This window comes from Orbicella faveolata, unplaced genomic scaffold, assembly GCF_042242905.1.
Source record: "Orbicella faveolata isolate gen_17 unplaced genomic scaffold, um_ofav_v1 contig_12, whole genome shotgun sequence".
Classification (NCBI taxonomy): Eukaryota; Metazoa; Cnidaria; class Anthozoa; order Scleractinia; family Merulinidae; genus Orbicella; species Orbicella faveolata.
In genome coordinates this window covers 5,202,609-5,217,929 of record NW_028301539.1, presented here as the reverse complement: position 1 = coordinate 5,217,929, position 15,321 = coordinate 5,202,609, and the positions used below count along the sequence as shown (strand labels likewise).

At 38.5% G+C, this 15,321-nt stretch overlaps 2 protein-coding genes across 2 annotated transcripts; one reads left to right on the top strand and one right to left on the bottom strand.

Moving 5' to 3' along the window:
* Positions 1–169: 169 nt before the first annotated feature.
* On the bottom strand, positions 170–6,481 carry LOC110063637 (mediator of RNA polymerase II transcription subunit 18-like). Its single transcript, XM_020770626.2, has 7 exons — positions 6,108–6,481; positions 5,371–5,434; positions 5,126–5,248; positions 3,873–3,951; positions 3,253–3,339; positions 2,441–2,487; positions 170–1,896 (listed from the first exon to the last, which is right to left on the bottom strand). Exons 1-7 carry the CDS (start codon positions 6,280–6,282, stop codon positions 1,848–1,850), a joined length of 624 nt encoding a protein of 207 aa, XP_020626285.1. The 5' UTR covers positions 6,283–6,481; the 3' UTR covers positions 170–1,847.
* An 86-nt stretch (positions 6,482–6,567) lies between these two features.
* On the top strand, positions 6,568–15,109 carry LOC110063635 (uncharacterized). The gene is made up of 9 exons (XM_020770625.2): positions 6,568–6,745; positions 6,982–7,045; positions 7,301–7,334; positions 8,723–8,812; positions 12,838–12,901; positions 13,241–13,595; positions 13,689–13,776; positions 13,977–14,045; positions 14,643–15,109. Exons 1-9 carry the CDS (start codon positions 6,685–6,687, stop codon positions 14,727–14,729), a joined length of 912 nt encoding a protein of 303 aa, XP_020626284.1. The 5' UTR covers positions 6,568–6,684; the 3' UTR covers positions 14,730–15,109.
* Positions 15,110–15,321: the final 212 nt, after the last annotated feature.

The window sequence follows — 15,321 nt, the reverse complement described above, 5'->3', positions numbered from 1 at the left end:
CTGTTGGTACAATAATTGATAGAAGCACATAACTAAATAGCATATTTAGGGGACCACTGCTGAGATTACTTTGTGACCTGTCTGTGCTCAGTCTGGACATGACAATTTTTCCTTTGGACTACATTCAATTAACTAATTAATTAAATAAGTTAACTTGCCACTCAAAGCATTCTTCTAAAACAGGTTTTATTTTGAGTTCTCATATTGATATTTAAATAAGTTTATTAATAAATACTATGTTCAATAATGAGTAAAAAGTAATGCTGATAATAATACTGATATAAATTGTCTGTTTAACTAAAGTTTTGACTTATTCATAGATCAACTGACATTTCACAAACTGAGTGAAGACCTGTTAGAGGAAGAAAATGTTGCCTTTGTGATGATGTTCACAGTTGTTCTCACACCACATGATATCATCTGTTCATCTATAACGGGTAATATCACATGAAGAAAGAACAGCTAGTGAAAAAAGTGTCTTGTCTTACAGCTAGGCTACTAGACATTTCTATCATGTACCGGTACTTAAATTCCATTTCTTCTTCTTCTTCTTCCTGGGCGACTCACCTCCTTCAATTCTGAAGATTCTAGTGAGCATATAAATAAAAAAAAAAACTACAAATTAAAATAAGGCTAAAATGCTATAATAAAAACTAAATAATAATAATAATAATAGCAATAATGATAATAATAATAATAATAATAATAAAGTCAAAGTCAACATCGTTTGGTTTGGCCTTGGTCAGGCGGCAGGCTTTTCTTGAAGGCCGTCAAGTTTGGTGCATTTACTGTTTCATTGGCCAGGCTGTTCCACTCTCGTATCGTTCTCGGGAAAAACGAGTACATGTGGTAGTCCGTCTTTGAGCGGGTAGTTTTGTACGCATCTGAATTTACGTGCCGTGATCTCCTTTGAAGTGGAGTCATGAACTCTTGTGTGTCCACGGCTATCAAGCCTTTATGAATTTTATACATCATTTATACATTTTTGACATTTCTTTGCCAATTTCTCCCACATAAGTACTCCACACTTCACTTCTCATGAATATCCTTTGCCCCGCTCCCCACAAATTCTACCAAGTTGCAAATTGCAAGAGACAACAGGCACTTTGCATGATGGCGTCATTTGACTACAACTACCAGAATCCTTCACTTTTTCTGTTTGATATGCTAATTAAGGCAATTGCTATTAAATCCCACTGGGGCTTCAAAATTCAAGTAACAGAGAAAACACGAAAGGAATTCTGGTAATTGTAGTTAAATGACGACAACATGCAAATCTGCTATTGCTTTTCATCTCTGCAATGGCGATCCAAATTGTTACATCCAGGAACAGTTTTTAATTTGAAAAACCAGGGCAACCTCACATCACTTTTTTTTTTCAGCTGATTTTAAGCAATAACTAAAAAAAAATTATTGTAATTGCCTAATTTTATCAGTAACAGTTGACTTGATCCCTAATACCAAATTAATTGCAATAATACACAAAGCTCAGCGACTTATGGTCATAAACAGTAACTTGAATCTTGTTCTGTTCTGTTTTCTTTTTTCAGACTTGAGACTGTTCCTCATCTTCCTTGGATGAGTCAAGAGTGTTTTATGCTCTTTCCACAGCTTGTCCTTTTTGATGATCAAACACTGTTTTATCATTTTGGGAAAGCTCTCTTTCCAAACATGACACAAAGGATGTGCAATGAAATGCTCCCCCAGAATTTCTCCATGCCAAAATGTCAACTCCATTTGGGAATGGTGCTACCATGTGCTGCGAGACATCTGGATGATCCATGATTGATTACCAGTCCAGCAAGTACTTGTTATCAGAAAGTACCAGATATCAGACTTTTCCTATGCTATGTCATTTGCAGTTTCCTGTGGTCAATTTTCTCCAGGTGAACAAGACTTATGAAGTGTGTTAAGGTTGCTTATGATGTTATTTAGCCTTGATTAAAACAGTAATGGAGGCGCAGTGGCCTCATGGTTAGTGTGCTCTTCTCCGGATTGAGTGGTCTGGGTTCGAGCCCTGCCTGGGGACATTGTGTTGTGTTCTTTGGCAAGACACTTTACTCTCACAGTGCCTCTCTACACCCAGGTGTTTAAATTGGTACTGGTGAATTTAGTGCTGAGGGTAACCCTGTGATGGACTAGCATCCCATCGAAAAGGGAGTAGAAATACTTCTTGTCACTTCATGCTACAGAAACGGGAGATAAGCGCTGGCAAGATGGGCCACTTGGCTCGTATGCAGACTTTAAACCTCCCATCACAGGTCATATGAGAACATAATTTGCATCATTCTTTTTTGTCAATTTAAAATACTCTTTGATGACATAGGAGCTTTCTCTGACTGCCTATCATTTTGGTCGAATAAAATTGAAATAAATGTACTTAAAAAATGTGGAGCCTCACTGATGAATGATGTAAACATTTTTTGTAGGAAAAGGATACGGCTTCAGGTGTTCTGCAAATGCTTTGATCTCTTCAGCCATAGTGTCCTGTGAAAAGAAGAACAGATGTGTATAAATTTGTGCTCCTCTGCAGTGATTTTCTAAGCTGAAAGTAAGGCGTGGGAACTAATAAACCTGTTAAGGACGTTTGCACTAATTGTTCTTGCGCATCCTTACTGTGCATACAAATTCACACACCATGTCATGCATCAGAGTGTGCACTAAGTAATAAAATGAACAATGATAGGGCAGATGGCCATTGCTATAGCTTTGCCTGGATTTAACCATCTTGGACATTTGGTGACACCTACTTTTCTTTCCAGAAACAGATTTTATTTACAATTACTTCCACATTGTCCAAAAATGAACAAAAAATCAATGTGGGAAGTTGAAAAAATTTCAAAGATTTCTGTCCACAGGACATCGAATCCTGCCATCTTGCAGCTGCAAGACACGTGAAACTATAGTTGACTAAATTCACTTAATAGGTCCACCTAAACAATAATTGGCATAGAACATTTCATTTCAAAGATCAAATTGAAATATTTTTGGGCTTACACTGTGGCCTTATTCGCTAACCAATTTTTTCAGATTTAGGGTGTTCTTCCAGGCATGTTCCCTCCAAAGTGAACTCGGTGACCCCCCATTTTTTTTACATTTCCTGATATAACTACGGTAACTCATCATCTTACAGTGGTAAAAGTCTCAGAAAAAAAAATCAAGGTTGGAAAATTTTTGCATGAATGTCCTTAACGTCTTTGTAGAGTGCTATGAGCTAGGGATTCTGTGACTAACCACTAACGTGCATGTTACCTGTTGAACTGTGGTCAAAAGGCTGATCTCAACAAGGTACGAATCTGAAATGGGTTGGCATGACTGTGGATCATTAACACTGGCAACCTGAAATGTTACAACCCATATTAATTAATTGTCATAATGAACTAATCAATGATTAAATATTAAATAAATTTATTTAATTAATTAATTTATTTATTAAAACTAACACTTATTAAGAACAACAAGAAAGGTGGCTAATGGTCCATCAATAAAGTATGTGATATGCACAATTTTTGCCAACTTTCAGTCAGATCTTTTCCATAACAACATCTTGTAATCTCAAATACTTTGTAAGGCTAAGGAGTTTCAAATTTACCATTTGCCACCTCTAAGATGGATTATGAACCTTGCCAAGGACCTCATCTTAGACTTTATAGATACATATATGTTTATACAACTTATCTCATTCTATGCCACTGAATAAATTGCTTCATGCTATGAACCCACAGTTGCTCTAAAAAGAGCAAGGGCTTAATACTGTAATAATTAAAATATGAATTGGCTCTCAGATTATCCTAAACAAATCTGCCTAATTGCGCTGCAAAATTCACTGGACATGGGAAACAATATTACAATAAGTAATAATAGTTACTTACTCTGCAAACTTGACTAACAGTGATGCGCATGTGTCCTTTAACAAAATAATATCCCTTCAAGACAAATTCACTTTCAAACCTAACATGACAAGGAAGAAGAGAGACTGTATTGCATGTAGCTTCAATGTATCATAGACACCTTTCACATCATATCAACAGCTTACTAATACATGGAGTTTGCTCTCTGTTCTAGAAACATAGCATTTACGACCAACATTTGTACAAGGCATTTTCTGTGAAAATGAATTGACTCTCACGCGACTGTCGACTGAGATGTCGATCGAGCGTTGACCGAGTGGCGATCAAAAGTAGCAATGAACACTTGTCTGCAGATGCCTTTAGGAGGGGGGCATTGGGATTTTCGGTTTTGGTTATTTTTTAGATCGATTTTTCGGTTTTTGTGCCAAAAGACTTCGGTTTTTCGGTTTTGGTGTTCATTGCAGTTTGTGGATTTTTTGTCTTTTAGCATCTGGTTTTCGGTTTCTCGTAAAAAATACTAGGGGTTTTTCGGTTTTGGTATCCAATGTGGTGTTTGGTTTTTCCTATTTTGTCCTATTTGGGTTCTGGTCTCTCTTTGATTTGAGCGGCAATTGATCTCGAAAAGCCACGAAACGCCAAAGTTATTGAGAGGAATGCGTGACAAACTAAATGTCATGGTAGGGGATCACGCATCTCAAATGACGCCAGAGACTGTAACCTTGCAGACCAGGGTGATCATTAATTTGGTCAGTTTCCAACGTGCCTCCCGTGCCAGCAATGGAAGAAGCAATTATTGTGGATTGTTTTGGGTTTTTTCTACGAGGAGGGGAAAGGTGGCAAGAATTTTCAAAAGAAAAATACGTCTAGATGTAAAGTGAAAAGGGAAGAGAGAAGCCCGCAGAAGCTAAAAGATATTAAAAGATATGAAGGTTTCAGACAAGTCCATGATATTCACAAATACTTTGATAAAATTAGTGTTAGTGTAATTTGCTCTGTATACTCCACTTGGCACAATTGTATCATTTTTTGACGGTTTTGTATGCAGTTTTCGGTTTTGGGGGAATTTTTTTGCGGTTTTGCGGTGTTGGATGATTTTTTCTTTGGTTTTGCGGTTTCTAATATACCCCAATGCCCCCCCTCCCCCGCCCTCTATAGTACACATGATTTTACTGCTTGATCCAGGGTCCAGTCCAAATTTATGCATGAACCATTAAACTAGACTACACCTCTTAAGACTAACAAAGTAGAGAGACACAATGAGAAAAACAACAGACCTGAATCCAAGTTCTTTGAGGAAAGTTGTCAGATTATCACTTGTTGATACCTCCACACAGCTACGTAGCAATGTGCTCCGACTTTTATCGCCCATTTCACTTTGACCAACATAACGAAGTTGCCTGTTGAGCAAAATGAATTTGTTTTATTAAAAGCTCTGCTAAATAAGCAAACTACCAGGATGTCCCACAGTGCAATTCTCTCAGTCCCTTGTCACTTTGAAACAAAACAAACTAATGCTTACCATGGGGCTTTTGGATCATCTAGGGAGTGCCGTGCCCTAAGAGAAACATTGCTGCCAGGACTACCTTAAAAAACGACAAGAAATACTACATAAACACTCTGACATTGAGAAACATGGGACCTCCTTAAAAGGGTGGGGTATGACTTTTTAAAATATAACTTCCTTTGAATCAAATCCAGATTTTTTTGCTAGTCCATACCTCAAGGCTGAGCTCTTCAATACCTGAACATTCATGAAAGAAAGGAAGGAAAAGGAAGGGGCAGAGAGAGAGAAAGGGAGGGAGGAAAAGTTTAATGCGTTGATCAAATGGAGACATCAAAATCCTAGCTCTTCCAGGGATACCCAGAGTGGGCATTGTGTTAGTTTTTTTTTTTTTTTTTCTTCACCATTAAAAGATTTGATACCACATCAGAAGGGTGGGGAGAGGGAAATTTTAAAATAAACTGCCTTGAAATAATGGTGAATCGAGAGTACATTCAGGGCGCCGCCCCGTTCTTTTGTAACAAATTGGTTCCTGGGAGTAGGGGCATTTCAAGGTGAGGTATTTGAACACCATATTTGGCATCTTTGGCCCGGGAGATGGGTTTTTGAACAGCCAGAACTTCAAGTAAAAGCCCTGGTGGTCGTAAGCTGCGAGTGGATGTTGAGGTTTTGTACTGATCGGTACATAAGTTCGTCTATAGACATGTATCGAAAGTGCTATCCTACAATTTACGCACAAATTATGAGCTCATTACCAAGTGTACACAGCATTTCATGATCCACAAACGTCGCAGACTGCCGAGATGCCCCATCACACAATCCTCTGAGTCTGTGCAGCAGAGTGTTCACAGATTCCTTTCCTACGCTTCCTTGCAAAAAGTACTCAACTTGATTTTGCCTCCCAACCACCGCCATTTTCTTTCCAATCATCGGGTATCCCGACTATTCTACGACAAGCGCCAAATTCCGAACGTATCCCGAAGATTGAGGCTGCTTCTTTGAGAGTGGAGTGGCTTCATTTTTCCGAAGGTATAAACGTCGCTATTTAATTTTTAGGACTTCGATGTACCTTTTGATCGAGAAAAATCATTTTAGAGTAACTGTGAGTGGGTATAAGAATTTCGCACTCTGCCGTGAAAATTTCGTGTATTCGGAAAATGGCGCGGGACTGGAAAATCAGTTCCCAAGAAGCCTTGCGTGACTACAAGAGTTGTGAAAGGCAGCGCTTGATCACAGAGGACGCCATCCATCGAGGAACTGAGGGAACACCAAGACCTTTGTGGGAAACACCACCAAGTAGCGAGGGCCCTAGAGGCTGTAACCATCAGCAACATGACCACGACTGAAGAACCACAAGTCGAAGAGAAACAGCCAGTTGAGAAGAAAGTTGTTGGTAAGTGTCGTTGCGCGGAGAAAATCTACGTTGCATGTCACATTGAAAGCGACATCGCGAACATGTGCGCCGTAATAGCGTGAATATGAATTGTTAATGTATATTGTCACGATAGGTTTTCCGGCCACATGGCATGTTCTTATTGCCCAGATTTTGTCCCCTTTTCCAACTGTGGCGTTGTGCTGTCGACTGACTTAAATTGTTTGCCAAATGACGTGGCTTTTTGATTTTTTCAGCCAGCAAAGTCACCGGTACGGTAAAATGGTTCAACGTAAAGAACGGTTATGGCTTTATCAACAGGTTAGTTCAAACCGGTTTCGTCTTTCCCGTCTTCTTTATTCGTTTCCCCTTTCGTCGATTGTGATTTTCTAACACATTCGTTTAGTTTGTTCCCGTTAGTGAGTGTTTGAAATACGTGTTGAGTTTTGCGCGTTGATGACGAGAGCATAGCGAAGTTTTCGTTTTCACTCTTGAAGGTGACACAGGGCTGATTTGCATTTTCCAATTTTCCCACACAAAAGACCTGATCGTAGTTTGTTTTGCTTTTCTCCTTAGAGATGACAACAAGGAAGATATATTTGTTCATCAGGTGTGCTCAGTTGTTCAATGAAAGTAGCTGTCCAGAACATTCTCTAAATCTGTTGGTGTGAAATCTTGCACTTTTAGTGCGCCAGCATTGAAGCTTCGAGTTGTCAGGCAGTTAAAAACATTTTTTGGTTTCCTTTGTTTGGATAAGAATATATAAAATGGCCACCACCAGTGGCTGATCTCAAAATCGAACTGCAGTTTTTCTCTTTCATTTTGATGTTTCATCACTTAGACTGTTGGATATTTAAATAGTGTTGATTTAATTCTTATGTGCAGTTTGAAGTGTCTCTCTCTAATTTAGAATTCATATGTTTTCTGAACGCAAATATCGCCCTCACTCAGAGAGAACTCTTACTTGGATGAAAAATAAAGTGACTAAGTGTCTGAAGTATTTTGGCAGCTAAGAACATGATATATTCATGCAAAAGTACTACTAATAAAATTGAATAGTTTTTCAGTCAATTACACCTAATAGCAAATTAAGTAAATAGTATGTTTTAAAAATTAAGGACCTTTCAACATAAGGAGAATTCCCTATATTGGACAGAAAAGCTCAGTAATCCCAAGTGTTTATAGCAATCTAAATCATTGAATAAATCACGGATACATGTTTCATTGCGCGAACAGAATTGAACCATTAAGGAGATGAAGTTTCAAACTGAGATTTTAAAATGCTTCTCTTTTTTATTTGTACAGTGTACGTAAATCTACCTTGCCATAATTGTTTTGATCAGTCTAATTTCCTAATTTTCCGAGAGTGACAGACAGGTGACTAGATAGGAGAAACTATAATTTTGTAAACTAAATTTTCAGTTTGGTGGGTGAAATTTTTATCATTGTTTCTTAAATTCATCTACTATTGGTTTATTACAGTTCAAGGCAAAGATTGGTCTTTTTCAAATTCTCCACTCAAGCATAAGCATTTGATAAATTGTAAATCCTGTTTTGGTTGAACTGTGCTGTTCTACACTGATCATTGCTTAAGTTGTCATAGCAACTTTTTTCTGCTCTTAGGAATCGGAAAGTTTGACCCTTATTTAAATTGTATTTCGGCAACAAAATAGTGTCTTCATGAAGCAAGAGAACTCTGATACCACATGCACATAAACAGATAACTACATATTACAAACAAGAATTTTTCTCACGGAAAGCATAAGCTCTGATCTGTGTTTTCGGTAAGGAACATAGTTAATAAACATCAATGGTATACAGCATATGTCCATAAAACAATAATAATTTTAAGTCATGTCTAAGTAAATAACATTAAAATATGTTTTTAATTAGTTTAGTTATAAGAATATTAAGTTGATACTGAATTGGATTCATAACATCACATGTTAAATTGCCAAATGTTGTACTCATTTTGATTCTGTTGTTGACTATCTTCAGACTGCCATCAAGAAGAACAATCCAAAAAAGTACTTGCGCAGCGTCGGAGATGGGGAGACCGTGGAGTTTGACGTTGTATCTGGAGCCAAGGTGTGTAGCTTGTCAGCCCTTTTTGAATAAAATTGTCTCAATTTTAGGTGGTGACTGGCATGAGAAGAAAGCTCGATAAATTCAAGATCAAGATCAATTCACTCCCCCCTCTTTTTGTGTAATACTAGGCTGAGAACTAGGCTTTTTGGGTCACAAACTTAGGAGAAATGAGTTTATAATCTGTGTGCTACCACAGGCACCCTTTTGAAAGGTCTAAATTCAGTCCTCTTCAGCCACCATTATTAATTTCAGCAGGGACTTTTCCTGGGAGAGTTTTCTGACCATCTGTGACAGACGCACTTACATGAACAGTATATTGGTCATAAAATACAAAATTGTCTATGGCGAAGATTTCACTTCTGTACTTACATGTCTAGGAGGCTTGCGGCAATTCAAGAGTGTGCTGAGCCCGCACATTCAACAAGCCTAAACAGCTGTTTTCAGTATGTTACTTATCACAGGTTTGATCTTTTGAAAATGTGTGCTATAGGAATTGTTTTTGTGTGGCAATTTTTCAAACCTCCGGCAGGTTTAATTTCTTTCTTTCAAGCTGAGAAGTCAGTCGGAGATTTAATTGTGACTTTCTTTCATGAATACTTGCTGACCTGTTCTTCCAAACTGCATAGCTATATCTCACACACAATTTGTGTATCCTAATTTCCATGTCAGCCTCCAGTGGGGCATAGGGCCACAATTTCCATGTGGCGGTTTCTCATTTGATGTGTGAGTAACCATTTTGTTCACCATGAACATGGAATACATTCAACCCTTGCCTACACAGTAAAAAAGTGGTGAATAATTTATAAGCTTTTACTATTTTTTGCTACCTGTATGTATTGGCTTTTGTCACAGCTATTTGAATCATAATGAACTTAGGACTGCACATAATTAGACAGTGACTTCCAGTGAATTTGGGCAGAAGAAATTTTATTTTGCAATAAAGTTGAGCTTTCCATGAGTATTGACGTGTGTAAAATGGGGTTGACAGGCCTACACGACTCCTGAGGGTTTGTGACAATTTTAAATTTGCCGTTCTCTTTTCGGTTTCTCAACCTTTCTCTGCTTCACACGTGTTTATGAACGGCACTTAATGTTGTGTTATTAGGAGGAATTTTTAGTAGAGTGGAGCCGTTTGACTGCACTGTAGCAAATTTTCATAGGTCATACCGGTAGGTCTGCATGGTTTCCATTGTTATCTTCATGTCACCATGCAGAGTTTGACACCTCTCCAATTTGCGGTGTGCTTATACTTTGTTTACGCTCATTTCTATTGCAAGATATGTTTTAAGCTCTTTAGGTATTGGCTCTCAAGGGACGAAGTTTGAAATATTCTGTGAACATGTTGCTAACTTGCATTCTATATTGTGATGCCATGCCCGCCTGTTTTATTTGAAATGCTTGCAAGTGCAGTATGTTGCTTATCACTGGTATCATATTTGTCTTTGTCCAGGTTTTCTTCAGAGACTGTTGTAGCTTTACTTCCAGAAAGCTATTTGTTTGTATGCAGACATTCTTATGTTTCTTACATCAATGTTGTACTTTGGAAGACTATTACGTTTGGTTGATAATTATCCCAAAATAGAATTTTTTGGAGACAGAATTACATTTACGTTAAATGCATTTACGTTAAGTATTCTGTGCTTAAAAAATTTTCGCTATCGATATCAGTTGCTTTGGATGAAATTCTGATAGTACCATGTGAACCTTCTGAAATTGTGACATTGAAAGGGTGGAAACTCAGATGGGGACATAAAGACCCTCCTAACAGGGCCTCTCTACGGTTAGAGCTATATGCTTGCTATTAGTTTTAACATCTGAAGTTAATACTGCTACTGGTAAATTTCTTGTCCAATGAAATCCTAACTGTGGACAGATAATCTTGGCTGCTTTCCATTTGATCAAAAATTCTTGGTTGAATTTTGCGGAATTCCCAGAGGCAAATGGAACGGAAAAAAAAAATTGAGGTTCAGTGTGTACCAAAATTTTCAAACATTTCTTACCAGGATTTTTTCTGTTCCATTTGATTTTGCTCCAAGAACTTCCAGAATTTTATAGTTAAATAGTTCGCATTTTGGAAATTCAACAATTCTTGGATTTTCTGGAAAATTTTCTCTGGAAATTTCCATACCAATGTCCTAAGATTCAAAAGTATCACACCGAAAAAGTGAGGCAAAATGACAAATTTTAATTTTTAACATCAGTTGCTTCTTTTCTCCTAGAGTTTCGCAGTACAGTGCAATCCCAGTATTCCATTTCCGAGTTGCGTTTTGCCTCCATTTCAAAACAAGTCATTGTGCGAAAATTTTTATTGAAACTGAGTCTGATTTACATGATAATGAACGTGCAGGTGAAACACATTTTCATAATCATTGATTTTGCCCAAGACTTTTTTCACACAGATGCAAGGTGCTATTCAGAAATAGCGTATTTCTTGTACCCTCAATTTTTTTAACTTCTTGATAACTCGAACCAAAAATGATTTGTCTCCCCTTAGTTGAAGTTACACTGTAATAGTTATTTCACCCCTGATTTTTCAAACTATCCAATTTTTAAAACCAATTTTCGTTTCCCTTAGAGGTTTGAAAAATAAAAAAGATTGAAATTCCACTCTTTGGACAAACTTGACCCAAAATATTTAGTCAATTCAGTATAAGGGTGGGCATCGGACGGCTTATATGACTAGGTGATCTACCTGTTGTAGTGCATAAAACTACTCAACAATGCACTACCTTTTTGTCAACCTAAATTAAATGGTGACATTGTTGACATTTTGATCCTTGAAGAAAAAAATTAAAAAAAAAAATTGTTTGCCATATTGGCTCTTCATAGCATCTTGAGTTGATCTTTGATCTAAATTCAGTGACCAACATCTAATTTCATGTTACTGCATCAACACATTGTCAAAAAGACAGGTGACGAGAAGAACAAAACTCATCTAATTTACTAACAGTTATGGAAAACTAACTCCTTTGTGATGTTTTCAATACTACCTAGTGGTAGTAAACTATTTTTTGGAGTGTCCCTTCATTTGTAGCTGGCATTCAGATACAGTGTAGTTCCTATTTCCTTTGTGGGCTACTTCAGCTCTAGATGGGGGGATTTTTCACACTATGGGTGACACATTACTCCTTAATTCTGGTGCAAAATTTCAGTGTTAATTTACAATTTCACATTTGAAATTACAAAATTGCCACAGCAACGTTTGGCGTGAAGTTTCTGGATACAATGAACAAGTCAAAAACCCACGATTGTAAGCGTATTTTGTCACCCATGATAATAAAATTGGTATACTTATGAATATATTGCCTACTTTCACGTGTCACCATTTCAGTACTTGTACTAAAACTGCTCATGTGCTTCAGACAGTGGTGCAGCACTTTTTAGTTCAAAGACCTTAAGCCTGGTTTCACTATAACAAACATAATGGTATTGAGGCCGCCCCAGCACAACCATAAGGACATAAGCATGCATGTGCAGAATTGGTAATTGCATTATTTTCAGTTCCATACATGTACCTCATCAATACAATAAAACAAGATTTTTTTTGTAATAGCCCTTTATTTTATTTAGTCACTGAAAAAGGTAACATACAACAAAATTACAAAAAATTACAAGAGTTAAAATGACCAACTTACAAAAAGAAATTACAACTGGTGAACCAGTTCACAAAATCTACGAATTGTGGTCTTATAAACACTCGCAAGAATCGAGCAAAACAAAAGTGCTCTATAGAGTAACAAGGTCTTGAATCTTTTTGTCTATCCCGTGCTTGTTTTTTGAACAATTTGAGATAGGAAGTAAAACAGATGGTGGACAAGAGTAAAACAAGATGGCGGTCAATGTTTATGCTTATGTTTGCAGCGTGCTTGTGCTTCAGCTATGCTTGTGTTGTGGTCATCCTCACTGCCATTATGCTTGTGTCCGTGTTTATGAAGTAGTGAAAACCAGGCTTAAATGTTGAATTCTTCTCACTTATGATATCTTTCCTCCTTTCCTTTCTAATCTTCTATTCATCTTTTCATCAGGGTCTTGAAGCGGCTAATGTGACAGGACCTGAGGGAAACCCTGTGCAAGGAAGCAAATATGCACGTAGGTATCTCTCTGACTATGTTGCTGTACCACAGGCTTCTGAACCTAAACGATGAAGAAATCGCTCATCAAAAAATAACATTTTGCCAGTAGGGACCCGACTTCTTAGCTGCGTCGTGAGCGCCTCCTTTTGAAAAAGGGGGAAAGAAAAACGTCCATTTTCTCAAGTGCCTTTTTGGTGCTTTTAACCATAGAAAACGATTATTTTGATTTCGAATTCAATTTCAAAATACTAAATTATAGTTGCTGAAATATCTAATTATAAATGCATAACTGTCTTTCCTGGGCAGCTTTGAGACTTTCGTAACACGTTCTTCGATTGCGCGATTTTTCTCACAGCGGACCGCCGAAGAAATTTCTACCGCAACTACCGTGATAATCGTCGTGGAAGACGCCGCCCCCGAGGCCGGCCGAACCCCGCTACAAACGGAGAGGTCAAACCTGAGGACGAGGGGAAGGAAGGAGGAGACTCGGCTGACCAGCGGGAACGAGACGACAACGAAGAGAGACCACGCCGCAGGCGTCAATACGGCAGGCCACCCCCCTGGGCTAGACGCCGCCGCCGCCCACCACCCCCACGGGATAACGAATCAGGGGACCAGTCCGAGGAGGGGAGAAATGAGGAGCAGCGAGAGGAGTCGGGCGATGGAGAGGAGAGAAGGCGTCCCCGCCGCAGGCGACGCCCTCGGTACAGGTAAAGGATGCTGCTCGGGTATACGAGCCTTTCAGATTTGAAAAGACCTTTTCTTTTAAATTTCCGAAATCACAATTTCAATCTTTTTTTCAGACGCAGGTCTGACGAAGAACGCCCTGAAGGCGAAGAGCAAGAAGAACGAGTAGAACGTGATCAGGAAGAAGGCGGGGATGGTGAAGAGGTGAGCGAGTGCTCTACGATCAAAACCTAAAATCTCCTCACTGTATCAATACCTATCAAGCAGACCGTTGATGAGAAGACTGAAAATCATCAGCTTTCTAAAATTTGTCTTGATGGAACTCTGAGTTTTCAGTGCTAACGGTAAAATAAACGTTTCACCAAAAACACTGTTTTATCTTCTCTTATCTTCTCTTGTTTTAGCGTCCACCTCAGAATCGCCGCCGTCGTCGTCCGTACAACCGAAGATATCCTCGACGTCCTCGCCGGGAGGTGAGTAAGATATATGTTATTTACCGGAGGTCCGTACAGTGAAAAACTGTGACCGAGGTGTGGCCTCGGGCAGCATTTTCAAGCCCCAGGTCACAGTTTTTCACTGTGCGGACTAACCCCAAGCCGGGCTTTTATGCAACACAGTGGTAATCAAAGTTGAAGATTATAACCATGAATTTATTGGCGGAGTATTTGAGAAATTCTGACGGACTTGTAATCGGTGCAAACGAGAACCATCTGAAAATTAATCTATTCTTGCTTTGTCGTTAAACAACCCTAGACGCAATTCTCCGAGGTGTAAAAAAATCACACTCAATTTGGAAGGAACCTTAAAATAATAGTTAACTTAAATGGAAAATCGCCAAAAAGGTGATTATAAAGCAAAAAGCAACAAGGATGGTTAAGATTAGGGAAGATTTGGTCGGATTACGAACGATGCAGTGGAGAAAATGTAAGCTGAAATGGCGCGAGTTTCTTTACGCCAATCGCTTAGCGTGGTGATACAAAACCAGATCAAATGCGAGTAACCTTCGACACTCAAGTAAAAACCGCTCTATTTGGTTCCCAGGCTGATATTAATGTTTTGTTTTGAAACAGGACGGGGAGAGAGAGAAAGAAGACCATGAATCAAAACCGGAAAATGAACCGGCTCCGAAAGCCGACGGCACCACGGCCGAACAGTAAACCACCCAAGCGAGGAGATTAGGCAACTATGAGCCTCCACTGAAAATTTAATAGCATTTTTTTCTCTTGTTTGTGTCAGCCAAGGAAGACTTTCAATCAATTATTTTGTCATCAAACTTTGTGTGACAGCATCCGAACTTTCAGATTAGCTCATACTTTTGTAACCGATCTAGTTTGGTTTATTTTTCTGGTTCAGAATGTGGCTTGGTCTGATGAGCTTTGGTTTGCTGTCCTGTGTAGTGTTTAGTTCTAAGTGAGGTCATAGTTGTATTGTCAACTTTTGTATCTTTATCCATCTTGCAGCGGAATTCAATATGTGTGAACGATCGATTTTTTGCCATCATTTTTGCCGTCGGATTAATAAAAACCGTCCGTGAGAACTTTGGTGACTGTTAAGTTGATTATAGTCTTATGAATTAGAATTTTCTCCCATCCTGCGACTTACTGATTTCCCAATTTTCTTCGTTTTCTCACTCTTCTATAATCCTACCTTGAAGCCTTGCGTAGTCTCCCTGCATTGCGCTTAGACTGTTCATAGTGTCTCTATTTTTCAACGCACGCGAAAGAAAAAGCGAACGAAGCGTGCGTGAAG